The sequence below is a fragment of the Dasypus novemcinctus genome, chromosome 25 (assembly GCF_030445035.2).
Source record: "Dasypus novemcinctus isolate mDasNov1 chromosome 25, mDasNov1.1.hap2, whole genome shotgun sequence".
NCBI classification, from domain to species: domain Eukaryota; kingdom Metazoa; phylum Chordata; class Mammalia; order Cingulata; family Dasypodidae; genus Dasypus; species Dasypus novemcinctus.
The window spans coordinates 13,943,655-13,968,988 of record NC_080697.1 but is presented as its reverse complement, the minus strand read 5'-3'; the positions used below and the strand labels follow the sequence as shown (position 1 = coordinate 13,968,988).

At 54.4% G+C, this 25,334-nt stretch overlaps 1 protein-coding gene and 1 pseudogene across 2 annotated transcripts in view; both read right to left on the bottom strand.

Annotated features, from left to right (window-relative positions):
• Positions 1–2,671: 2,671 nt before the first annotated feature.
• Positions 2,672–4,978, bottom strand: LOC131275945 (mitoguardin 1-like; annotated as a pseudogene).
• Positions 4,979–11,977: 6,999 nt separating this feature from the next.
• The window catches only part of KLHL29 (kelch like family member 29), a 297,777-nt gene continuing 284,420 nt past the window's right edge, over positions 11,978–25,334 (bottom strand). For both annotated transcript variants that reach the window (XM_058287678.2, XM_058287679.2), the window contains exons 8-13: positions 22,928–23,126; positions 22,617–22,799; positions 22,175–22,355; positions 17,263–17,456; positions 16,870–17,014; positions 11,978–14,052 (exon numbers count right to left, since the gene is read on the bottom strand). In XM_058287678.2, the coding sequence (XP_058143661.1) occupies positions 13,869–14,052; positions 16,870–17,014; positions 17,263–17,456; positions 22,175–22,355; positions 22,617–22,799; positions 22,928–23,126 (1,086 nt within the window). In that variant the 3' untranslated portion in view covers positions 11,978–13,868. The remainder of the gene's footprint in view (positions 14,053–16,869; positions 17,015–17,262; positions 17,457–22,174; positions 22,356–22,616; positions 22,800–22,927; positions 23,127–25,334) is intronic.

The following is a 25,334-nucleotide window of genomic DNA, read 5'->3' as shown; positions in this document are numbered from 1 at the left end:
CCACTCATCTGCCTTTTGCTGCCCTTTTAACTTTTCATATAAACAGGACCATACAACATATGGTCTTTCGTGACTGGATGTGTTCACTTGGCATATTTTAAAGGTTCATTCCTTTTTTTTTTTTTTTTTAAAGATTTATTTATTTATTTAATTTCCCCCCTTCCCCTGGTTGTCTGTTCTTGGTGTCTGTTTGCTGCGTCTTGTTTCTTTGTACGCTTCTGTTGTCGTCAGCGGCACGGGAAGTGTGGCGGCGCCATTCCTGGGCAGGCTGCACTTTCTTTTCATGCTGGGCGGCTTTCCTCACGGGCGCACTCCTTGCGCGTGGGACTCCCCCACGCGGGGGACACCCTTGCGTGGCACGGCACTCCTTGCGCGCATCAGCACTGCGCATGGCCAGCTCCACACGGGTCAAGGAGGCCCGGGGCTTGAACCGCGGACCTCCCATGTGGTAGACGGACACCCTAACCACTGGGCCAAAGTCCGTTTCCCGAAGGTTCATTCCTTTTAATGGCTGATTAATACTCCATGCTATGGGTCAACAAAAGGCATATATTAAAATGGATACGTTTGGGTTGTTTTCATATTTTGGCTATTATGAATAATGCTATGAACATTTGTGTACAAATTTTTGCGTGGTCATATGATTTCATTTCACTTGGATATATATCTAGCGTGGAATTGCTGAGTCATATGGTAACTCTATGTTTAACATTTTGAGGAACTGCCAAACTGTTTTCCAAAGTGGCTGCACCATTTTACATCCTCACCAGCAATCTATGAGGGCTCCAGTTTCTCACTATAGCCTCTTATCTCCCACCCTCGGGTCCCTCCATACCCCTGCTAGAGTGATAATTCCAAAGCGTAATTCCTTCAGTACTTCTTATAGCTGTCAGGACAGAATACAGGTTCAGAAAGCTGACCATCCATTGCCTTTCAAGATCTGGCCTCTGTCGACATTTTTTTTTTAAAGATTTATTTATTTATTTAATTTCCCCCCCTCCCCTGGTTGTCTGTTCTTGGTGTCTATTTGCTGCGTCTTGTTTCTTTGTCTTGTTTCTTTGTCCGCTTCTGTTGTCGTCAGCGGCACGGGAAGTGTGGGCGGCGCCATTCCTGGGCAGGCTGCTCTTTCTTTTCACGCTGGGCGGCTTTCCTCACGGGCGCACTCCTTCCGCGTGGGGCTCCCCTACGTGGCAGGGCACTCCTTGCGCGCATCAGCACTGCGCATGGCCAGCTCCACACGGGTCAAGGAGGCCCGGGGTTTGAACCGCGGACCTCCCATGTGGTAGACGGACGCCCTAACCACTGGGGCAAAGTCCGTTTTCCATCTGTCGACATTTTTTAAAAGCTTTTTAAAAATTGTGACAAAATAGAAATAGCAAGCTTTGTGCCCATTAAGTAATAAATCCCCATTTCTCCTCTCTCCTGTGCCTGTTTCTGTCTACCTTTTCAGTGTCACATCTTGCCACTTGCCACCTCACATTTTACTTGATAGGGCATGTTAGTCATGCCTGCCTGACCTGAACATGCTACGCCTTCTTCCTCGAATGTGCTCTTTTAATAAAAGCCAAGTTGTTTTTATCTAATTATAAAATAATACATTTTCACTGGAAATTTGGGATATGAGAGACGATGTTTCAAAATTACTTTTTACCGCCCACAGATAATCAGTTTAAATTTTAGTGTATTTACTTCTATTTTTTTCTCTTTGTGTAATTTTCTAAAATATGGGATCATTGTACATTTTCCTGTTCATCGTCATGAGTGTTTCCCATATATGCCATCACATTTTCTTTAACTGTAGCAAGCATCATTTTACATAAATCTTAGTGTCCCTTTAGGAAAAAAGTAGAATTACTAGGTCAGAGGACATAAGTAATAATACTGAACCTCTTTTAAATACAGAGTGCCAAAATGGTTGATAGAAAAGTTGCACAAGTTTTCTCTCCCGCCTGTATATGTGAATGCCAAATTTCTCACACTTTCACCAACCCCACATATTATAATTTGTTAAAACTTTTGCCAACTTGGTAGGCAAATAAAGGTGCATTCTTTTTTATTTTTCTGTCTTTGGAAGAGGGTTTCTTTCCCCTGCTTAAATTTTATTACAAACAAATAACTTTACAATTAAAAATACATTTTCAAACAAAAATGAAATAAGCAACAAAATAGAATTTAAAAAAGAGAAAAAATTAAAAAAGTTAAAAAATACATTTTCAGGCAAAGTTAAATATGTTGATACCAGTTGTAATATAGTCTTGCAAATGTGGGTCATAAAGATCTTGGCTAAAGTATACATTTTCTAAGGTACAAAGTCTAAGAACTGCTTTTGAAAATGATACTGGACGTTTCTGGACAGTTAACAAATCGGTTAACTCCCCAAGTACTGGCTTCCATTCAAGCAGTATTTCTGAAAACAACACAGCATTTCATGACCTAAATTATTACCTAAAGATTGTAAAAACTTAAATTATTACCTAAGGACTGTAAAAACCCTCTTTAGATCCACTACACAGAGATTCACTAACAGAACTTCTGTGTACAAACAGTACGGTCATCTCATCCTTTTCTAGATTTTTTTCTCCTCCCTGAGACCACATGTACCAATTCTGTTGATTTTGTAATACCTTAAGATAGTTCCTAGCACATTCAACTTGTATGGTTCTTGTGGTAATTATTGTACTCTGGCTCTCAATAGCCCACTGGACGTGACAAGGCCAAGACTATTTGTACAAAACTACTCGTATGCCTCAGTGAATCTGCTCCAACCTGGGCGATTAAACATTCAGTACAGTGAATGCATAACTGTATAAGGTCTTCAGCCAAACTTTCTATATTTAAATAGCACACCTTCTCGAAGTCAAAAATATCTTTGAGAAAGATAAGAATTGGATTGTTAAAGAAGCAATGTAGGGAAACGGACTTTGGCCCAGTGGTTAGGGCGTCCGTCTACCATATGGGAGGTCCGCGGTTCAAACCCCGGGCCTCCTTGACCCGTGTGGAGCTGGCCATGCGCAGTGCTGATGCACGCAAGGAGTGCCCTGCCACGCAGGGGTGTCCCCCGCATAGGGGAGCCCCACGCGCAAGGAGTGCGCCCGTGAGGAGAGCCGCCCAGCGTGAAAAGAAAGTGCAGCCTGCCCAGGAATGGCGCCGCCCACACTTCCCGTGCCGCTGACGACAACAGAAGCGGACAAAGAAACAAGACGCAGCAAATAGACACCAAGAACAGACAACCAGGGGAGGGGGGGGAATTAAATAAATAAATAAATCTTAAAAAAAAAAAAAAAAAAAAAAGAAGCAATGTAAATCACAGAGGGATTTTCTAGGACCCAAAAAGTCCCAGGCTAGGACAGGGCTGATGTGCTTACAAATGTCATAAAAATGGGCAAAAAATCCATGTGGGATTTTCATCTGTTGCCTTTTCTGTTTCACCACTGACCAACAACTTGAAGCCACAGCAGTTTCTTTGGAGGAGGAGTTGAGCCAGCAATTGTTTACTACGTTCTGTATGGGTGTGGGTGGATTTGCTAACTCTTCAAAAGACACCATTAATATAAAATCTAGAACAAAGTCATAAAAATTTAGATTTTTCACCCCTCTCGAAGCAAGTTCTATTTCAGTACTATCCCAGTGATCAGTTGGCTCTAAAAAGTAGATCATTTCATCAAAAACATCTTCAAACTTCTTTGGATTCTTTCATGCCCTTGCAATTAAAGCTGATAAAATTTCCCTTCCACCTCTCAGCAAGGACTATCCTGTTGGCTGTTTCTGAAAGAATTACCTGAAAAGCCTGTCTAAGACAGGGGAGCTTGGCAAGAAAAGCCACTGCCTCCTAGGCCCTCCAACATTTCTAAGAACTCCTGAGTGAATCTTTCCTTCTTCGACTAAAGGCATGGCTTCATGAAAGGGCAGTAGTGAAGAGACGAGACCACGGGAATGTTGAGTTTCTCTTCGTTCTGCAAGCTCTGCTGCTGGAGGCAAAGGCATCTGTGGGTGTGATGCTCAAGGTGCCTGGCGGTGTACACCCTCCTCAGCCCCCTTAAGGTGATATCGGTATCTTTATCAGAGTCATCAGCAAGGGAATTAGGAGCAGATGCCAGAAGGGTGGCTGCAAATTCCTCTTGGAAGCAATATGCTCTTTCAGCAGAGTTTCAAGATTACTACAGGACGGATATCTACAGTTTCTTCAGCAGTGGCATCTCCTGCACCCAATTTAACAGAACTAAGAAGTTAGAGTTTTTTCCCGTTGGCTCAGTGCCTCTTCAAACAATTCCGTACCCACCAGCCTAAATTCTTAGGAGTGCTCACAGGAGTACCAACAAGTTCAATATGATCCTTACCTGCTTTGCCCCAGGAATTAGAGTTGACGCAAGCACAGGTATGACAAAAATGGACACTCTGAACAGAGGCCAGACCCTGCACAGAACCCGAATATTTACTGAAAATTCCTCCTTTGGCATAGTTACAAAACTGAGATCCTTTGTCTTTGGTGGAACTCCAAGATAATATCAAATTCTGTCTACTACTGGAACGACGGGAGCTTCGGTCTGATTCTGCTCTTTTAGTGTATGCAAGCATGAGGTACCTGTGGTTCCTGTGGCAATATATTTCCTTTCCCCGTCATCTTTTAAAGTGATCTTTTAAAGTAATTTTAAAGAAAAATTACAGCTACAGCACTTACTGCAGTTACCACACTCAACTTTTTCACTCCTGGTGAAAATTTACTTCAGAAGAAGTGAAAGCAGGGACTTGACCAGATATCTGACACTGATGTTTGTAACGGCATTACTCACAATTGCTGGAAGAATGAAGCGACCCAACTGCCCATCGACAGATGAATGGATAAGCAAATTGTCATATATACAGCCAGTGGAATATTATTCAGCTGGAAAAGAGACTATCCCAAGACAGGGGAAAATCAAGCACTCGGTGCTGCTCTCTTCAAGGAAACCTGTGACATGTTGACTGGTTCTCCTGACATGACTCCTCTCCTAATCTGGCACCGCAGCCCAGGTGCACCCTGGCTAGCACCTACTTCCCTGCCGCAGCCTGGCGAAGAGCAGCAAGCAACCTGGGTGTGGGTGGCGAGTCCTCTGGAAGAGGCTTTTAATACATCTCATTACCATTGTATTAATTTGTACATTGTTTGTTCATGTCCTTGCCCACTTTTTCCTTTGTGAGTTGCTGGTCATTTTCTTATTGATTTTCAAGAGCTCTTTATATGTGATGCAATGACACATAAAGGCACCCTTTGTCAGAAGTGCTACAAATACTCATCTAAGCTTGCTTGTGGTATTTTTGGTGGTTTTAAAGTACAGAATATGTTTTATGAGGTCAAATCTATTCATCTTTTCCTTTGTTTTCTGCATTTGCTTTTATGTATGGTGCTTCCTTAACCAATAATTTTATTTCTAGGTAATTATCCCAGAGCAACACTCCCACATGTAACCAAGGAGGCATGTAAAAAGATGTTTATTACAGCATTGCTTTCAATAGAGAGGGTGTGAGAGAGAAAGAGAGAGAAAGACAAGCACGTACGTGGCCTACGGTCCATCCAGTCTAATGAATACTATGCGGCAGCTAAAAAGAATGTGAAAAATCTATATCTAGTGATATGCAATGATTTCCAAGACCTACCATTAGTGACAATAGCAAATTTCAGAACAATGGGTTCAGTAGATCAATTATGTTTAAACAAAACCAAAATTCATATTTTTATGTATATACATGGAAATGCCTGGGATGTGTCTGAAAGGACACACAACTGGTAACAGAACTTACCTTCAGAGAGGAGTCTTTTGCCAGGGGGTGGATAAGGTAGACTTTGTATACATGTCTTATAATTATGTGACATGTCTCTCCTTCTAGCCTGAACTCTGTGAGGACCAGGACTGTGTCTTAAGTACCTTTGTATTTCCAACATTCATAGAGCCGACGTGGGGGACACCCGTGTGGCACGGCACTCCTTGCACGCATCAGCACTCTGCATGGGCCAGCTCACCACATGGGTCTGGAGGCCCTGGGTTTGAACTCTGGACCTCCCTATCTGTTGAGTCAAGTCCATTTCCCGGAGCTCACGTTCTTGTTGGAGGAGAGAAACAAGGAAAAAGGCCAGAGCAGTGCTGCACCAGTGAAGCCCGATGCAACGTCTTGCTCCTCCCTGTTCCATGTGAACTTACCCTTCTCCAAAGCTCATTCACGGATCATCTCCCCCGGCCAGTGTTGCCATCTCTGATACTGCCAGGCGGGGCTGGGGCCCGTTGTGTGCCTCCTGTATTTTTATCTAGCAATGTGCTGCACATGGGCCTGTGTCTTCCACGATGCTGAAAACGCGTCTTATTTCTCCCTGTGGCCCCAGCATCTGGCCCTTAGAAAATGCCTGGTAAATATTTGTTGAATTGAAGTGAGGCATGAGTCAGGAGCAGCTATGATGTAACGGAGGCAATGTTTTACTTTGCCTTAGAGGGTCAGGAAGTTTCACGGAGGAGGTGCGGAGTTGCCCTTTGAACGATGTGGTCTGGGTGATAAAGTCCTCCAAGCAGAGGGGAGACACGAAGCCTCTGAGCTGGGCAGAGCTGGAGCCCAGGTGAGTGGTGGCGTCATGGGGAGAGCCAGAAGAGGCAGAATTTGAAAAGGAAGGATGTTCTAGGACCTTCTCTGAAGTTTGGAGTTGTTCTTTTGAGGGAAGGAGGGAATTTGGAAAGTGCTGAAGGAGTTTAAGGACTGGAATTGAAAATCAGATGTGTGGGAAACGGACTTTGGCCCAGTGGTTAGGGCGTCCGTCTACCATATGGGAGGTCCGCGGTTCAAACCCCGGACCTCCTTGACCCGTGTGGAGCTGGCCATGCGCAGCGCTGATGCACGCAAGGAGTGCCCTGCCACGCAGGGGTGTCCCCCGCGTGAGGGAGCCCCACGTGCAAGGAGTGCGCCCGTGAGGAAAGCCACCCAGCGTGAAAAAGAAAGAGCAGCCTGCCCAGGAAAGGCGCCACCCACACTTCCCCGTGCCGCTGATGACAACAGAAGCGGACAAAGAAACAAGACGTAGCAAATAGACACCAAGAACAGACAACCAGGGGAGGGGGGGGAATTAAATAAATAAATAAATAAATAAATCTTTAAAAAAAAAAAAAAAAAAAAAAAAATCAGATGTGTGTTTTCAAAATAGTGGGCGGCAGAGCCCATGGTTTTAGTTTGGGAAGATGAACACAGTTCCGACTTATTTTTTTGGGGGGTAAAGAAATCCATGGGCTCCCTCTTCATCTCTGCATCCACCAGCAAATCCCAATCTTATTTTGACTGTATGTGGCGTGGGCTCCTTGTTTTAGCCAGGTCCTTGATCTCGAAGGGCAAACACTGGGACATCCTCCCTCCTCCTTGGGCACCAGGCTGGTGGTCGGTGCCCTCTGGACCTGAGGGGGTGCGGGCGGTCCTCACTCTTCCCTCCTGTCGAGCCTCCCGGGCACTTGTGGTCAGCAGGGATGCTGGAAGCTGCTCAAGAGGCCGCTGGAGAGGAAGGGCCGGCAGGAGGGGTTCCAGGCACGGCAGGAATGGGCCGTCTGGCTCTTCCTGCAGCGGGCTCGCTCAGACCCAAGTGTGCCATGAAGACGCCGAGCCTCTGGGGAAGTCAGCTCGTTGTCGGGCTCTCACCACGCCTTTTAGAAGCTGCTTCTAAAGGGGACTTGGACACAGAGCCGAAGGTCTCCTCGCAGAGTTCTCTGCTTCCGTACTGGAGGTTTCCGAGGAGGCTTGGGCAGGAGAAGCCGCCGTCTCAGTCCTAAAGGCCACACCGGGGGGCCGGGGAGGGCGCTGGGGGCGCACAGCCCCTCTGCAGGCCCGAGACCTGTGCCTTAGACGAACTCGCTGCTTCCTGTCCCCCACCTGGCCGCCTCACCTGAGTGAGAGCGGGGACCCTGCTCTGCAGGTGTGTAGCAAGGATTAGCTGCAGGATCGCTAAGAACCCTGGGGGCGAGGCCCAGCCTTTATGGGAAGGAAGAGCGGGGGTGGTGGCCTCTCTTTTAGGGAATCCAGAGGCCCAAGTGAGACAGTGTGCAATGACGTCATACAAATATATTATTAAGGTTTGCTTAGAGAAGACCCCGGAGGGATTTTGGTAACCCATTTCAGAGATTTAGCACTAATACGTGCATCCTTGTTTTGAACTAGAATTTCTCCTTTTTTAATTGCTTCTTTGTTTGACCTTCCAAGGACACAAGTATTTTTTTCTTCATGAAAATCTTCATGGAAAAGAACCACAAAACTTCATGTATGGAAAGATATAACCCACGCATCCTTAGCCTGTAGGTTTTTAAAAGAAATCTTGATTTTACTGTCAACCTATTTTCTTATCTGTCTTTGTTTCTTCATTCTTAAATTGCTCCATTGCTTATGGTGCCCAGATAAAGGAAATGATCTTTAAAAATGATCATTTCTGACTGGCATGTAGGGGAAAGATTAGTTGCTGTCCCTCATTCCCCAATGTCTTCTAAAAATATATCAAAACCTTTTTTATAGAAATAATATCACTTTACAGAAATTTGGGGAGGGGGGAAAATTGCTTGCAATTTCATCAATTAATAGTATGTATTATATACTATATAATATATCTGCTATAACCACAATCACAGTCATGTATACAAACATGAAGCTTGCTTTTTCCCTTCTTACATCCCATCATAAGCATCTTCTCTATTGCGGTGTGTGTCTATAGAGCACTTGTCTCGTATGATAGACTTGTGAGGAACTCAATGCCTTAAATGTGAAGCATGCTGCCCGGTCGATAAATGGGAGCTATTATTATACGACTTTCTCCCTAGTTTTCATTATTTTCTTAGGGACACCCAGAAGTGGGCCTGCTGGCTTGTGACGCACAGAGCCTGCCGCACAGCCTTCTAAAAGGGCCCGAGGTTTCCCTGTTCCTCACCAGCAAGGGAGTCTCCACCTCTTTTTTTTCCTTCAGTTTTGGGAGCTAATTTAGTAGGTAAAAGATACTACCTCATTTAAAAAATTTTCAATATATGAAAACAATTAAGGCTGAACTTTTTTTTTTTTAGGGGGGTGTGTTTACTAGCTGTGTTTCCTCTTTGTGGGTCTGTTTAAAACCTATTTCTATTCAATGGTTGGAATTATTTAATATATTCTTATTGAATTTACAGGGGCTCTTTGGTAAAGGTAGTAATCCTTTGTCGTATGGGCCACAAATATTTTTTCTGACCGTTTTCTTTTGATTTTGGCTATGGGTTATTTCAAACTGCCATACACAAATATTTCAAGTCATGTACTCTGAAATTTGGGTTGTTGGATTCAATCCAGTTTTTATAGCATCGCTTTACAATTAAGTGAGGTCAGTTGGGATTGAATTCCTGCCTCCACAGTGTACCGTCTCTCCTCCTCCCACCCTCAGCGTGGTACAGTTTAGACTCTTGATGAGCTTATTTCTGATCCAAGGGCTCAAATAAAATGGATAATTAAAAAAAAAGGAAAAAAAACACACTTTGGAGAAAATTCAGGCTGTGCAACTTTAACCAAGTTATTCAACCCCTCTGAGCCTCAGTTGCCCCACCAAAAAATAGGGACCGCTCACAAGCTTGTTTTGAGGAAAAAAAAAAAAAGAAATAATCTACATGAAAACACCCTGTAAATGGGAAATACTAAAAACCATGAAATGCTATTACCAATAAAGATGGCGACAGGAATGGCTCTAAAAGGTGGGTCCAGACCTTAGCTCAGTGTTGACTCAGTCACCTGATGTGGGGGCTGGACTCAAAGCTCCACGGGGGCAGGGGCCACATCGCCTTTGTTTATTGGTGTCCTCGGTCGCTGCCAGTGCCTGGCCCGTGGTCTCTCCAAGCTTGATCCCGCCCTCTTACGTCCAGAAGTAAGAACGCTGATCTGGACACGCTAATACGTGCTTCCATACCCATGGTTTGATTTGTCCCACTCTCTCTAGAATGTCGCTTTATGTTGGCACTTTCTAAGGATGGGCATATCTGCCCCTTTCTTCCTGGGCTCTCCGTCCCTTCAGACACCTTTTGAATATCTCGTTGCTAATATCACCTTTGCAGGAAGGTTCTCCATGGAGTGTGGTGCCAGGCCCCTAATGAGACCACAGCTGTGTTGTCTAATCTTGCTACTCCCTTCAGCCTCCCTTTCTCCTTACACTGCATGTGCCACGTTCCAGCTCTTTTTTGAATGCTGATGAAAAAGAAGTCAGACTGGGAAAATGGAAATTTGTTTTTTACTCTTGGACTAGATTATTTTATAAATCTCTTTGATTTCTAGCCAACCCATGTTTTCTGCAAGGTAAATTCTCTTAGCTAGAATCTATCTAGTGACTCTCATTTCTTGTTGCCTCCAACAGAAAGTTGCCCTAATATGACCTGAAACCTGCTCAAGATACATGGATCCTTGGATTGTTTTCTTAGCTGACGAACTTTTGCATGCACTAGACTGTAAGCTCCTTGAGGACAGGGCCTTTGTCTTATTCTTTCTTCTATACCAGTGTGGAGTAGAGGCTCAAATCCAGAGCAGAGGCTCTGGATAAATGGCTTTTTGTCTAACCGGATTATAAATTATCATTGAAGATCTGCACACACACACCACACAAAACATGCTGTCTCCTGCTGGTGGTTGCCACAGTGGAATTTCTCACCGTCCATGCCAGGTCTAATGGTAGTACCGTTAGTCCAGGGGTTCTTAACCTTTTTTGTTCCACGGACCCCTTTGCCAGTCAGGTGAAAACCGTGGACCCCCTACTAAGCCCACACTATACTGTGCATTGTTAAATAAATCTATCACACCTGCACCAATGCGACCCCACAAGAATCATGTTTATTTGAATTTCAGTTCAAGCTCATGGGTCTCTTGTTAAGAACCCCTGCTTTAGTCCTGCAAGAGAGACTCTCATTGGTTACATGAGCTCCTAACATAGCGGACAGATATGTCTTTTATGGTAAATGTAATCTGGTCACTACCCCGGCATTAAGTCTAGAATAAAGTCTCCAAGAACATTTCCCTTGATTTGGGGGTAATGGGGCAGGCAAGGAAGGAGCTAACAAAACTACTGTTTGGTTTTTATATCAGATTATAATTTCAGCTCTTTGTGATTGGAATTTTCTAGGATTTGCCATCCTTTCCTCTTGAACTAGTGTTTCTGAAGATATTGCAAATATTTATTTGGCAAATGTGTGGATCACTCAAAGGGTCTCCATCAAGTTCAGTGCAGAAGTTCCTCTCCCACCTACCTGACCCACCTTCTTAAGAGTGGAAGGAGCTGGTAGGTCTTGGTGAGATTTGGGGATTAAGTGTATGAGGCCTGTCGCATGGACGGCAGTGCTGGCAAGTCTGCTTTCTTCTACTGATCTGTTAAATCTACACTTCTTCAGGGGTGAGCAGTCCTCTCTGGTGTCCTCCCTTTCCCCCTGGGCAGCATTGCCTGCATGCCCTTGGCATAGCCAAATGGACTAAAAGTTGGCTTAGAGGAGAGCCCAGGCATTGCTCAAGAAGGAAGGGGAGGCCTCCCCCACTGACTCTGAGTATAGAAATACCTTATTTTTCTTCCTAGAGGAAGTATGTTGTATCCCTTCTCAGGTTGATGCGTTAGAGTCGCCATGTGGCTCAGCCCACGACAATGGGTCCCAGCCACAGGACTGACAGCAGCGGGACGCTAACTTTGATGCTTTCAGTTGCACAAGTCAACAAGAAGAACCTTTAAAATGGAAGGAAGAACCTCAGAGTCAATTCCAGAGTGTTTGCAAGTCCCTTATGACTTTGATTTCTAAATGTCCTGCATTCTTGGCTTCCTTTCCAGCTCTCTCCGTCCCCTTGCTAAGGAGTCCTCTCCTTTCTAATCATCACAGTCTGCATTCAAATCTAGTCTAGAGCCCAGAAAGCTGAGGTTGGGGAGGAAAATCGGGCCTCTACAGGTGCTCCTCTCACCATGGCAGAGACGATGGCACACGAGAACATCACATGGGCTTCCGGGTCTAGATCTATAAATATATTTATTATAATATAACAAGAACTTAACAATAAACATATACTATGTACAATGCCATTACAGAGAACCCTGTTTTAGATCATTCACAGAAACAGCCAGTTTTGCTCCAGTGTGATAGATGAGGAGAGACGGGATTTCACCGTCCTCTGCTGAGTCCCGCTGACCGCTGACACCTCCTTTGGAGGCAGATGCACACCGACACAGACCTTAGCCCTGCCCCAGGCAGTTAGAAAGTTGTGCTCCAGTCCTTGGGGTCACACTTGCACCCTGTTTGACATAAATACTTTCCATGACATACAACGTATGTAGTTTTGTGCTTATTACTCGGTAAAATAATAAATAATATTTAAAAACTGCATAACGAAGCTCGGTTGCTCGTCCAAGTGGGAGCCACACTTGGTGGCGCTAGAAGCCAACGCCCGACGTCAGAACGGGCACGTCGCGTCTGCCCACGCCGAAAGAGGCAACGCGGGCCCGGTCCTCTCCTTCTCAACGGGTCTTCTCGCAAAGTGACGGCACGTTGACCCCCGGGAGAGAGCAACGTGGTAGATGTGTATTTGGTACCAACGTCAACGAAACAGCGTGGCGGCGGCCTTCTCCCTGCCCTGGAGTGGAAACTGAGCCCCGCGTGCGGGCCGAGGCCTGGCGGGAAGGCCTCTCTCCTGGGCGCCAGGCCACGTGGTGGCCGCCCCTCCCGGCTTCCCCTGCGCCTGGCGACAGGCCACGAGCCCAGCGATTCCGCTCCTGCCCTCCGGCCTCGGCTCGTCTGAGAAGGCGGTGGGCATCCTGAGAGCTCTGAGGCAGCTGCCTTAATATATAGCTATGAATATCAAAAATAGTCTCCTGTGCTTTGTAGACACTGCCGTCCCCCCCAACTCCCCGCCTGGCTTAGGGTCCTCAGCTCGACCTCATGGAGGTTTCCTTCCGGAGGAATCTTTCCTTGACAATGCCTCCGCGAGGCACGGCTTTTTAGGGGGGCCCACCTGGGAGTGACTTTTTCTAAAAATAGAATGGGGGTGTTTGCCTCCCCCCCCCCAACCCCAGGAGAGATCTTCTATTCTTCTCTTAGAAAAACTAGAGCAAATGCCCCTTTCTGGCACTACTGACAAAGAGCTTTGGGAATTCCCACATCATTTTCCCTCCAGTGGCCTCCTCCTCCTCTTGTACTTAAAAATAGCCTTTTGTTTATCAAGAAAATGCCTTGGAAATCTAAATAATTCATATTGGATAAGAGAAAGCTAGCACAACCGCCTCGTCCTTCTCCAGCAAAAACACCGTAGAAAAACCCGCGAAGGACAGGCAGCTCTCCCCCGGCCCAGCCCGGCACTGGGGCGCAACTCCTCTCCGGCCCCTGCGGAGCCAGCAGCCTTCTGGGCGTCCTGCTGCTCGGGACTGTTCATCCTCTTCTCTCCACCACTGAAAGTGTGGCTCGGTTAAAAACAGGAGGAATCAAAGTGATAAGGATACTTTGATCGTCTTTCAAGAAAGCCTGATGCCTCCCATTGTCCTAGAATGACGGCGCCCTGGTGGGCTAGGCATCAAGCGGGCTCTGCAGGAAGGAAGCAGCTTCCCTCGCCCAGTGGAGAAACAGGGGACGCCCTCCTGCACCAGGCAGAGCGCGCGCCTCCGTTCAGGGCAGGAGCCTCGGCGGCAGGGGGCCCGGGCGGTCCCGTGGCGGCCGCTGCTCACAGCTCTGCGCCCTGGACTCACCTGGAGGCAGGGGCGATTCTCTACGTCCCGGGTAGAGACCCTTCCAAACGTCGCGTGCAGTGAGTTCCCAGATGGCGTTGCGTTGGCCTCTGATGGGGGTGGCTGAAAAATGATCCCGGCATGAAGGGGTGGCCTGGCCAGGCTCGGCGCGGGCTTTCTGCTGGCGTCAGCCGCTCTGAATGTACTTCTTGATCACCACACAGCCGTGCCGGAACACGGGGCAGGGCATGTGGGGCAGGAGGGTCCACGTGTTGGTGGCCGGCTCGTAGGCCTCCATGTTGCCCAGGGCAGGGCCCTCGCTGCTCACGATGCCCCCGGTGGCGTAGATCTTGCCATCGAGCACCACGGCGCTGGCAGAGAGAGAGAGAGCGGGGAAGGGGGTCATGCGCCATCCCACGCCTCTGCTTTGCCCTCCCACCCGGGCATGTTTCCTGTGGCCACTCGGGGCCCTGGACCTTGCCACCCTCCAGGCTGCTGGAGACACTGACGTCTCCAGGGCCACTCCCCCACCCCCCGCCCCGACCTGCTGGACGGAGGCACGATGGCCGGGAGCTGAACCGCCGCTGCCTGCCGGCCTCAGCTCTCCGGCCACTTCCTGGTGTGCTTACTGAGCAGCTTATTTTCCTGCACGGTTTTCCTACGGAAATTTTGGGGAATGAGAGGCAACGGGGTCACAAGGAGCCAAATCCTAACCAGATGTCAGTCGCGGGATGGAAATTCCACCCTTGGCCAAGGGGGTCAGGGCCAGACCTTCCTGCTGTGCCCTGAATGCATGCGCGTCCCGGTGCCACTGCCCACCCGTGACGCAAGAGCCAGACGTGCTCTCTGCGGGGGTGCTGATGGCTGCTCCCCCAGATCCCCCCTCGTGTGATGCCCACTGGCTCGGTCCTGTCGTCTCGCTCGGCCCTTCCAGTTGTGCGAGCTCAGCTCCAAACTCCTCTTATCTCTTAAGGAATTCCAGCTTCACCCTCACCCTGACCGCCCAATGGATGCTTCTAGCCCTGATTTCTCTCTTACTCAACTCATGGCCATTTCATCTTGGCCATCCCCTGAGACGCGACATAGAGTTTCAAGAAAGGTTCCATCCATTAATGCAATTCGGGGCCTCGAACAGAACCTGCTCCGAGCTCCCCTCTTCCAGCGCCAGGCCCCTGGACCCCCATGTTTCTCCTTGGTGGCGTATCTGTTCCTTGATTCTCTTCCAGGACCAGCTTAAATCTCTCTTCTGGCATTATGTTGCCCCTACAAGCAGTAACAGTCTTTATCGGCGGACAGTGTGGCCCTGCACGCTGCCCACATTTAGAACATGTCACGTGAAAGGGTGGATGGAGAACTGTAGACTCGGTGCTGACGGGTATGTAGCAGTGATCGGGCCCAACTCCATTTTGCAGTCGGGACAACTTCCCCAGAGCGGAGATGGCATTTGTCCAAGGTCACAGGACAAGTGAGCAGCAGCGTCCAGCTCTCCTGGCTCTGGCCATGAGCGTGCTTGGCCAACAGTGGGCACTGCACACACGCCTATGCCAGTCACGCCCTGAGGAGTCGGCCACCCACTGCCACGCAGGCCCAAGTGGCCTCCAGGGAGGTCTGTCTGGAAATGCTGAGCGGGGTTCTGGGGCATCTTTCTAGTCCTTGTTCCTCCAGGGAGGGCAGGGCCTGGCGTCTCGGTGCCCAGGGCAGCTGGGCCTCCTCTGACCCCACCTCTGTCTTCCTGCAGGAGCCGGTACGTGTGTCTTCACCCACGCAGCCTCGGAGACTAAGGCAGCTGTGCCTCGGGCCGCTTGCGGGGCCAGCGCCAGAGCAGCGCCCGCGGCCCCCTGCGGGGTGTCGCCCAGCCCTGGTGCTTCCTCCCGCCTGTGAGGAGGAGGCGAGCTGAGGGGCAGCTGACCTCCCAGTACCGCCCTCGCCTCTCACGGAGGATGCCTGGCCCTGCGGGACCCAGGCCCTCGGGTGCCCTTCATGTGTGCCTTCAGATGGGGTCAACTGGCGCCACAGGCTGCCCTGGTGCTTGGCATCCGGCTCTGGCCCCAATGCCCCGGGGCCTGGGGCTGGAGGGAGAGGGTGCGCAGCTCTGGGCCTTTGTGCTCAGTCCCTCCTCGTGTTTTTACTTCCCTTCCCCACGCAGCCTGAGTCATGTAGCCCCTCACCTGCACCCCCTCCCCAGGCACGCAGCCCTCACCTGCACCCCCAGGCACGCAGCCCTCACCTGCAACCCCTCCCCAGGCATGCAGCCCTCACCTGCACCCCCTCCCCAGGCATGCAGCCCTCACCTGCACCCCCAGGCATGCAGCCCTCACCTGCAACCCCTCCCCAGGCATGCAGCCCTCACCTGCACCCCCTCCCCAGGCATGCAGCCCTCACCTGCACCCCCTCCTCAGGCACGCAGCCCTCACCTGCACCCCCAGGCACGCAGCCCTCACCTGCACCCCCAGGCTCGCAGCCCTCACCTGCAACCCCTCCCCAGGCATGCAGCCCTCACCTGCACCCCCAGGCACGCAGCCCTCACCTGCACCCCCAGGCTCGCAGCTCTCACCTGCACCGCCCCCCCCACCCCGCGGCACACAGCCCCTCACCTGCACCCCCAGGCTCGCAGCCCCTTACCTCACCCCCAGGCTCGCAGTCCCCCACCTACACCCCCCCAGGCACGCAGCCCTCACCTGCACCCCCCCGCAGGACACAGCCCCTCACCTGCACCCCCAGGCTCGCAGCCCTCACCTGCACCCGCAGGCTCGCAGCCCTCACCTGCAACCCCTCCCCAGGCATGCAGCCCTCACCTGCACCCCCTCCTCAGGCACGCAGCCCTCACCTGCACCCGCAGGCTCGCAGCCCTCACCTGCAACCCCTCCCCAGGCATGCAGCCCTCACCTGCACCCCCTCCTCAGGCACGCAGCCCTCACCTGCACCCGCAGGCTCGCAGCCCTCACCTGCAACCCCTCCCCAGGCATGCAGCCCTCACCTGCACCCCCTCCTCAGGCACGCAGCCCTCACCTGCACCCCCAGGCACGCAGCCCTCACCTGCACCCCCAGGCTCGCAGCTCTCACCTGCACCGCCCCCCCCACCCCGCGGCACACAGCCCCTCACCTGCACCCGCAGGCTCGCAGCCCTCACCTGCACCCCCCCGCAGCACACAGCCCCTCACCTGCACCCGCAGGCTCGCAGCCCTCACCTGCAGAACTGGCGGGAGTGGTTCATGTTGGGGCCCGCCTTCATGCTCCCTTTCGCGGGGTCGTAGATGGTGGTGGCCCTGGCGTATGCGCCGCCCAGGATGAAAACGAAGCCGTTGAGGGTGACGGCGGGCGCATACTTGTTGTCTGGGGGAGCAGAGCGCGCGGTCAAGGTGCGTGGCCTCTGTGCCTCCCCCTCTTCCCCCGGGGGCCGGGGGAGGACCCCGAGAGGCCTGACTGCGCCGAGCCCTGGGCCTGGACTCGCCCCCCCCCCAACGGGCGGGCGCCCCTCCAGCCGCTCCCGGCCTTGGGGGTCGGCCCTCCCCGACACGGGGGCTGCAGGGCCACGGGCGGGAGGGGGGTCCCTGCCGGGCCGAGGGACGGCCGCTCCTCACCGATCATCGGGGACTCGATGAAGCTCCAGGTGTTGGTCTGCGGGACATAGGACTGCAGGACGCCCGCGGCGCGGCCCGCCTCGTTCACCCCGCCGAACACGTAGACCTTGCCGCCACACACCGTGGCCGCCGCCGAGTGCACGGCCTTGGGCAGAGGGGCCACGGCCTCCCATTGGTTGGTGATGGTGTCGTACCTGCTCAGAGGGGAGGAAACCTGCGTCACAAGCAGCCCGGGGCCAGGCAGGGCCGCCGCGGCCGCCCCTCGGGGAGCACCGCCACCCGCTTCCTGCCCGGGCCAGCCCCCTCGGCCTGCCCGAGCCTCGGCGGGGGTCTCTTCTGCCTGTCACGGCCTGTCCATACATTAAAAAAAAAAAAAAAAGATTTATTTTTTATTTATTTCTCTCCCCTTCCCTCCCCTCCCCTGTTGTCTGCTCTCTGTGTCCATTTGCTGCATGTTCTTCTTTGTCCGCTTCTGTTGTTGTCAGCGGCATGGGAATCTGTGTTTCTTTTTGCTGCGTCATCTTGCTGTGTCAGCTCTCCATGTGTGTGGTGCCACTCCTGGACAGGCTGCACTTTCTTTCACGCTGGGTGGCTATCCTTACAGGGCGCACTCCTTGCGCGTGGGGCTCCCCTATTCAGGGGAAACCCCTGCGTGGCAGGGCACTCCTTGCGCGCATCAGCACTGCACATGGGCCAGCTCCACACGGGTCAAGGAGGCCCGGGGCTTGAACCGCGGACTTCCCATGTGGTAGACGGATGCCCTAACCACTGGGCCAAGTCCGTTTCCCTGTCTGTACATTCTTGTCTCCTTACTGTTCACACCGTGCGCCCGCACCCTGGGCCCCTGCAGCCGCTCTCTCCAGCTCAGCCCTCCCCTTGCACCCACAGTCCTGCAATGAGCACGTCCTCTGTGCCCCGGCTCTGTGCTGGGAGCTGGGGAAATGGGGGGGATGAAACAGCCCTCCCGCCCTTCCGGAGCTTATACAGTATGACGACAACTATACAGTAAGTGGGTGAGAACCAAGGTGCACACAGTGGGCCATCTTGCCTGCCCAGATGGGTCAGGGTAGGCTTCCTGGAGGAGGTGCTGCCTGGCTGGGCCTGGAAGTTTAAATCAGCTACTGAGTCGGCACAGAGGGTGACAGGAGGCACGTGTGCCAAGTTGGCATTCGAGGACATTTAGAGAAGCTGAGAATGGCTAGAGGGGAGGGCAGAGGCTGGAGCTGGAATAGGGCCATGCCTGCCAAGCCAAGGCACCCGGCTGCATCCCCAGGGGGCTGCGCAGGGCAGTAACACGACTGACAGGGGCTCTGGACTGACAGGGCGGCTGTGGGCTGCAGGGCGGAGGGGGCGCTGGAAGGAGGAGGCGGAAGCACAGCACTAGCCACGAGGCTGTTCCAGGAAGCCGGGGAAGTGACAGCGGTTGGGAGCCGGGCGAGACGCAGTGTGGACAGTGGAGCAGAAGGCTCTAGGGGTTCCTGGGTGCTGGAGAGAGGGTAGTTAAGAGTGTCTTTGGTGGGGGAAGCTGGGCGGAGGGTGACACGGCCAGTGGGGCAGGGACCCAAGGAGGACGTGCAAGTCGGGGGAGGTTGGGGGAGGCGGGATTTCAGTGTTTTTTTAAAGATTTATTTTCTTTCTCTCCCCTTCCTACAATCCCTCTGCTCTGTGTCCATTCGCTGTGTGTCCTCCTGTGTCCACTTGCATTCTTGTCAGTGGCACCGAGAATCTGTGTCTCTTTTCGTTGCATCGTTTTGCTGCGTCAGCTCTCGTGTGCGCGGCGCTGCTCCTGGGTGGGCTGCGCTTTTCACATGGGGCAGCTCTCCTTATGGGGTGCACTCCTTGCGTGTGGGGTGTTCCTATGTGGGGGCCGTCCCTGCGTGGGATGGCGCTCCTTGCACGCGGCAGCACTGTGCATGGGCCAGCTCATCACATGGGACATGAGGCCCTGGGTTTGAACCCTGGACCTCCCATATGGTAGGCGGACGCTCTATCTGTTGAGCCATATGTGCTTCCCGGGATTCCAGTTTTATTGACAGTGAGAGTCAAGACCTGTGGGCAAGAAATTGGGGGCGTCCAGCAGGCAGCTGGCCAGGGGTCTGCGTGGCAGTCAGCTTTGGGCTCGTCGGCACAGAGGGAAACCGAGGAGGCGGAGGTAGCGTGTTCACGAGAAGAGTGTGTGGGCGAGAACGGGCTCGGGGGGGGGCCTTTGCTGGCCTGGAAGAGGGGAGCCGGGGGCGCCCTGGGAGAGCCCAGGTCGTAGGAGGCCACCTTCCAGGGCTCTTCAGCAGGATGAGAGGTGGAGAAGCCGTGTGTGCGCACCGAGAGGGAAAGCACGCTGGGCGCGCTCTGCCCACCGGGGCCTGGGGTCCCTCCTGGCCCAAGCCTCCAGCTTCAGGGGGGCATGGGGACAGTGGCAGGCTGTCCGCTCCGTGCGCGCCAAGACCCAGGATTCGAGAAGAGGCTGGATGATCTTACAGGGCAGCAGGAGCCCGTTCAATTAAGCCCCAGGCAAATGGGAGGTGGCCAGGACACAAGGGAGGAGGTGTGTTTTTGGACAGGGTCAGAAGTTCAGGTATTGGTGACTTGAGCCAGCGTGGCCGAGGTCCAAGGAGCTCCGGCGGCGGGGACCAGGAGCCGGTGGGGACACCGCGTGGCTGTCGGTCGTCAGTCTTTCGGGGGGATAATGGCACATCGCGCCGAGTGCGAATTTCCTGAGAGCTTGTTATTCCAGTGGCTGATTGCCAAGCCACGAGCCCTCCCGTCAGCTCAATCTGTCAGCTTCCTGCTGGAGCAGGATATGCTAATGACATGCAAATGACCTCGCGGAGCGAGGCACTGGGCTATCATTTATCCAGTAACCACAGCTACTGTGATATATTGCTAGAAAATATTAGCCCCGGTTATTTATATAATGATATAATACAGGTTTGTCTATGGCACTGTTGTTTTAATCTATAATTATATAATCTTGCTCTATCCCTGTAAAGCAGTAATGTAATATAATTATAATGTACCATATAGCTCGTTCATTATCCATGTACCAGCCGCTTGCCACAGTCCTGCCGCCTGGGGAACCACGCGCCTTCGCTTCTGTCCCCATTACCCTTCCTGTCACCCTGAATCCTCATCACGGCCACCACGTGGCACAGGAGGAGCCATGCCCAAAGGGGACCCCCGATATACAACTTGGGGAGCGGCGGGCGCGCGATGAAACCCCCTCCCTTGCAACCTCTGCTCCACCCACACACCCACGTGGGAGACCGAAGCCTGGGTCCTTTCTCCCTGCGACAAAGGGGCGCCCCGTTGGCCGGCCGCTCCCCCAGCGTGGGGATCTGGGTAGGCTTGCTCTGGGGAGCCGGAGCTGCCGTTTCACAGCCCGAGGCCTACCCCTCCAGGGAAGCTCTGGCTCCAGGGCCGGTGCCCTCTGATGGTCCACAAATCCCAGGAGTTATCAATAAGCCTGTTGCAGAGTGAGCCCTCAGCGTCTTAGGGGGTCAAAAACAGCTGACAAAAGCAAGACGGGATGACGGAGCTTGCTCAGTTTTCCTCCGACATCGAAAATGTCTCTTTTCTTATGTGTTCATTATGGGATGACAAATGATCGGAGGCTGGTGCTTCCAGAAGGCTCCGGGGCACGGGGGGCCGCCAGCGGGTCACGCGGCCAGCTGTGAGCACCGGGGCCGGTCCGGGTTCAGCGGCGTATTAACATCCTCCTCATCACACGGGGACTCCCCGTGATCTCCAAATCAATACGACAATTAACTGTTGTTACCGAGCCGTCCCCGGGCTCCACTGGGGGGAGGTAAAAGCCTACAGTGGATGCTCACATCCTGTCTCACTCTGCAACCATCTTCGCGGTAACATTTGTCAAGTGTCCAATTAGCCGCTGAGGGGGAAAATATACAAATTGAAGGGCGGGGGCAGCTGCACAGGCAAAGAGACGTCACCCAGGAACAGGTGCTTTCTGGGGACAGTGCGTGCCGTGGCCCGGGTGGCGGGGCGGGGTCCGGGGCGCTTGGGGGTGGTCTCGGTGGGGGCTCTTGGCCTCTAACTCTGGGCCAGGTGGGCCCAGCTGTCATTCTCCGGGGCACAGGTTTCTCCCGGGGCGGGACTGCCAAAGCCGCCCCATTTTTCGGCAGAGTCACAGGGCTGCCCGAGCTTTCCGCAGCCTCTCTCCCCGGTGTCTATTTTCTGCGAGAACACGCTCCCCGGCTCGCGGAGGAGGGTTTGGTATTTCCACGCAGGAAAGGGCCCCCTGGGGCCCCCCGGGCCTCACACCTAGCCGTGCCCCACACCAAGGAGCTTGGCTTCGCAGGGTCTCGGTGGTGACGCCAGCCCGAGACTCCAGCAGGGGGGACAGGCTTACCTACGAGGCTCTCTGGCTTCCATTTTCCCCTGGAGAATTCTAGAAGGCTAGCAGATCTGGCTGCCCTGGCCTTGGTCAGTTTGTGTGCAAACGAATTTCCTGGGAGCATGTGTGTGTGCGTGGGGCGCCTGTGGTGTGTGACCTCCAGCTTCTCAAGGTCAAGGACGGCCCTACCAGGGGCACCTTTTGGCCACTGGTTGCGGCTTTGTCTCCAGGATGCAGGCTGGCGCCTCTGTCCCTGTACGTCCTCTCTAACTCCTGTGCCTTTCTGTGAATGGATCTTGTGCCTTGTCTGACCCCTATGAGGGCTGTTGGGACAAGGGTGCCCCATCTCAGTCTCTGGATGAGGTCAAGCAGAAGTGGCCCTTCCGGCTTCTCTCACCACCCCACGGCCCTCTCCCCCTGCTGCGCTGGAGGGACCTGGGATCACTGCCTTCGGGACGGCCTGGCCTCAAGTCCACATCCATTGGGGGAGGAGGAGGGATATGGTTTTAGCGTCCAGGGGCTGTGCCCCGACACCCCTCTGTGGGACCGTGGCCTCATTACCTCTCCACATGGTCCAAGTTGCCCGCCACGCCCAGTCCCCCAAGGGTGTAAATCTTCCCGTCATAGACGAGGCTGTTGTGTCGGCAGCGGGGGACAGTCATCCTGGAGACCAGGTTCCAGTTATCCAGCAAGGACATGTAGCACCAGACGTCAGCCAGCGTCACGCCCGATTCCATCCCACCTGCAGGGACGGGCGGCATGGGGGGCAGGCGGGGAGTGAGGCTGGGCCCAGACGCGGCCCCCCCAGGGCTTGGCCTGCCAGGCCACAGGCCTCTTGGCCACCACGGGCCGCTGTCCCAGCTCCCAGCAGACACGGGGTACCGCGTCCCGCTTCCCGACCCTACCGTCCCCCGCCGGTCTTCTCTGCCCTTGGCCCTGACATTGCAGGGGAGGAGGTCCCTTTGGGAAGCCCCTATCCCCAGCCCAGCCCTGGGGGCCTCACCTGAGAGGTAGATGTTGTCCCCGGCGCTCACTGCGCTGAAGAACTCGCGGTCGTAGAAGGGCAGCGAGGCCAGGGGGTACCACTTGTTGTTCTGCGGGTTCCAGCAGGTGACGGCCACCAGCGAGCGCTGGCTCATGCCCACCATCTGACGGCCCCCGACCAGCACGATGACCTCGGCCACGCCTGCGGGGACACGGATGGGCACCCTTGGGACGCGCCCCCTCTTGGGGACCCACCGCCCGGAGGCCGGCGGACCCCGAGGCACCTTGCATGAGGGGTGTGTGTGTGTCCGGGGCCCGTCACCCCGGTACCTGCTGAGAGGCGGGGCCGGGTCCGGGGCGTCTGCATCTCCTGGCGGGCGTGGGGCAGCATGTGGTAGCGCTTGGCCTCGTTGACCAGGTCGCGGCAGGCCTCCGAGGACTTGATGAGCTCCTCGTTGTCCACCACGTTGAGCAGGTAGCTGGGGTGGATGAAGGGCAGGCGCACTACCGCCAGCAGCTCGGCTGCGTGCTGCGGGCAGAGCAGGCGCCTTAGCGTCCCCTAGGCCCGGGGGACCGGGCCGTCCCCCGGGTGGTGCTGGCACTGCACGCACGGGACGGCTCTGGTCTGCTGGGAACGGAAACGGGGAGGCTCGGGCCCCGACGAGGTGCCACGCGTCACGACCCGGAACGGCCCCAAAGGGGACCTCGGGGACGGGTGGAGGCCCCCAGCGAGGCCCACGGGACACGGTGACTGCCAGTCACCTGGGCCTCCCAGCACCAGCAAAACCCCCTGGCCGAGGCCCTCAGGGGCCACCTGGACCCTTTTGCCCCGCGCTCGAGGCTTCTTGTGGACCCACTCAACTCTCCCTCCTCCTGGCCACCCCGGGCTCGTGGCTCCCCTTTAGTGTCATCTGACAAATCACCGGTGAGCCCCGTGTGCCCCGCGCTGAGCTCGTTCTTGGGGTGCAAAGACTCCCAAGACCAGCGCCTGCCCCGGAGGTGCACCGTTCGAGCAGGGATCCTGCTATGCCCGAGCGAGTTGGGGGCACAAAAGCAGGAGTCGGGTCAGGGCTGGGCAGGGGGGAGGGGCAGATGCTCGAAGAGGGCGCAGAGGCGAGGGGAGGGGAGGCCTGCGTTTGGGGGGTTTCATGGACTACTTTCTCGTTGGATGCCAAAGGTTTCTGCCGGGGCGGGGGGAGACGGGGGGAATCGAGACCCCAGAGGGTGGCGGAGGCCAGGCGCGATGCGCTGTCAGGCTCGCCGAGGCTCTTGTCGTTTACCCTGCAGAGCTGATGATGAGGGAACTAATGAGAGGTTTAAAGCAGAGAAATGACAGGAGCGAATCTGCTCGTTAGAAAGATCACTCAGGCTGCGGGGTGGAAAATGGACCCGGAGGGGACAAGACCGAAGGCCGGCGGACCACCGGGGACAGGGTGGCGGTCAGCCCGGTGAGACCTGGGGGCCTGAGTGTGTGCGGGGGGGTGCAGGGAGCCCCATGTGAGAGAGTGCGGAGGTAGCAGGGCAGGCCTGGGTGCCCCACGGACGCGGGAGGCACGGGAGGAGTCGGGCTTTGTCTTGGGGGAGAGAAAGACCTGAAGTCAGACACACGGATGAGGTGTGGGGCTGGGGGAACTAGAGGGGCTTGGGGACACCCCGCTGGAGGGGGCCAGTAGGGACTTGGGGACACCCCGCTGGAGGGGGCCAGTAGGGACTTGGGGACACCCCGCTGGAGGGGGCCAGTAGGGGCTTGGGGACACCCTGCTGGAGGGGGCCAGTAGGGGCTTGGGGACACCCTGCTGGAGGGGGCCAGTAGGTAACTGGTGAAAAGGGTCTGGAGCTCAGGAGAGAGCCCTGGGCTGGGGGCAGAGGTGGGGGGTGGCAGACGGGGGCAGTCGCTGCCATTAGCTGCCCGGCCGAGTCCCTTCCTCTGGAAAGAACTCCAGCTGCTTCGCCTGGGTCGGCCGAGCATCCCATGTCCCTGGACTCCGTGACAGGTGGGGGGGCGGGAAAGCTGGCTCTGCTCCCGGCATCGGCCGACACTGCCGCTCCAGCCCCTGGACCCCCCCCACCCCCCACCCCGCATGCTCCCTGCTGGTGCCCTGCTCAATGAGCGGCCCCCACTGCTCCTGGGCCCTGGCCTCCCTGACCCCGTCGGCGTTCTCAGGGGGACCCCGAGCTCCCCCAGGAGCTGCTGAGCAGCTGCACTAACTCCCAGGGGGCTCCTTCGGGTGAAGCCGGAGGCGCCTCAGTGCTGGGCCGGCCAGGAGTCCTGCCGGGGGTGTGCTTGGACCCCACGGTCCCATGACCCAGCACCTCTCCCGGGGACACTGCCCTCTCTTCCGGCCTCTGGCTCTGATTCTCCCAGCTGCGCCAGCACAGCTTCCGTTTGCTCCAGGTGTCCTCTCACCCAAGAACCAGAGGCTGGGGCAGGGGGGGCTCCTCCTCCTGGGTTGCAGCTCACGGGAGCAGAGAGAGCCCCCGGCTGGGACACAGGGCCCTGGAGCTACACACCCAGGTGCTGCCCTCTCTTGCTTGGCCTGGGGTCTCCCTTGCATGGGAAATCCCCTGTCGAGTGTGGGATTTCTCACCCTGGGGCCTCTCGGCCACCACAGGCCCCTGTCCCAGCTCCCAGTGGACACAGGGTACCACATCCCGCCCCCCCCCCCCGACCCTACCATCCCCCACCAGGCCCTCCACCCAGCACACCAGGCAGGCCCCCTCCCATGCCTTCCAGCCC